General features: G+C 44.7%; 1 protein-coding gene across 1 annotated transcript in view; it reads left to right on the plus strand.

The window, feature by feature from the left end:
- Positions 1-1,183, plus strand: part of LOC106330356 — a 1,742-nt gene extending 559 nt beyond the window's left edge. Inside the window, exons 2-4 of the mRNA XM_013768834.1 lie at positions 54-256; positions 446-651; positions 736-1,183. Coding sequence (XP_013624288.1) covers positions 54-256; positions 446-651; positions 736-1,183 — 857 coding nt within the window. The remainder of the gene's footprint in view (positions 1-53; positions 257-445; positions 652-735) is intronic.
- Positions 1,184-1,220: the final 37 nt, after the last annotated feature.

Raw genomic sequence — 1,220 nt, forward strand, 5'->3', positions numbered from 1 at the left:
TGATGGGAGCTACAATGAGCTCAACAACAAGTTCTCACATCTTGCTTTTACAGTCAAGAATTTAGAGAATGAGTTTGCTTCCAAGAAAACTCACCAGACTCGCCAGCAAGGATCTCTACCTGGAAAATCTGACCAAAACCCCAAGGAGGCCAAAGCTATCACCCTTAGGAGTGGTAAGCAGTTACCTCCTACAACCCTCACCAGGGATGCTGAGAAACTAGGTGAGGAGGTGGCCATCAACTTAGATGATGAAGTGGTGATTGTTGATGAGAAAATCAATGATGAAATCTTGGAGAAGATTGTGGAAGCCAAAGGTAAAGGAAAGGTTGGAGAAAAGAAGGAAACAGTGAAAGATGGTGAAGTTCTTGCTCCAGCAAGTGAAAATTCTTTTGTTCCTCCTCCCTATGAACCCAAACTACCATTCCCTGGTAGATTCAAGAGGCAGCTGCTAGAGAAGTACAAGGCTTTGTTTGACAAGCAAATGAGTGAAGCTCAGGTTGCAATGCCCATCATCGATGCTTTCATGTTGATTCCTCAATACAACAAGTTCCTGAAAGATGTTGTAGCTGCAAAGAAGAAGGAAATGGAAAGCATGATGATTCTTACCCATGAGTGCAGTGCCATCATCCAAAGGCTTGATGTTCCAGAGAAGTTAGAGGATCCAGGATGCTTCACACTACCTTGTGCTCTTGGACCTATGGTATTTGAGAAATGTCTCTGCGATTTGGGAGCTAGTGTCAGCGTGATGCCTTTGTCTGTTGCAAAGAAGCTTGGATTCGCTCAGTACAAGAAGTGTAGACTCTCTCTGGTGTTAGCTGATCGTTCAGTGAAGTACCCTGTGGGCATCTTAGAGGACCTCCCTGTGAAGATTGGACGGTATGAGATACCTACAGATTTTGTGGTGCTTGAGATGGGTGAGGAGGCTCAAGACCCATTGATTCTTGGAAGACCATTCCTAGCTACAACAGGAGCAATTGTTAATGTGAAAGAGGGCACGATTGATCTCCATTTGGGTAAAAGGCATGTTCTCCACTTTGACATCAAGGGGAAAATGAAGAAACCAACTGTGTTCGGGCAAGCCTTCTATATTGAAGAGATGAGCACTCCTACTGATGAGCACCCTGAAGAGTTACCACCTGAGGACGACGAGGAGGGAGCATCTCCCTCTACTCATTCCCCATAGAAGGTAACCCACTACTTTCCCTTGTATATACTATTTT

The sequence above is a fragment of the Brassica oleracea genome, chromosome C3, assembly GCF_000695525.1.
Source record: "Brassica oleracea var. oleracea cultivar TO1000 chromosome C3, BOL, whole genome shotgun sequence".
Lineage (NCBI taxonomy): Eukaryota > Viridiplantae > Streptophyta > Magnoliopsida > Brassicales > Brassicaceae > Brassica > Brassica oleracea.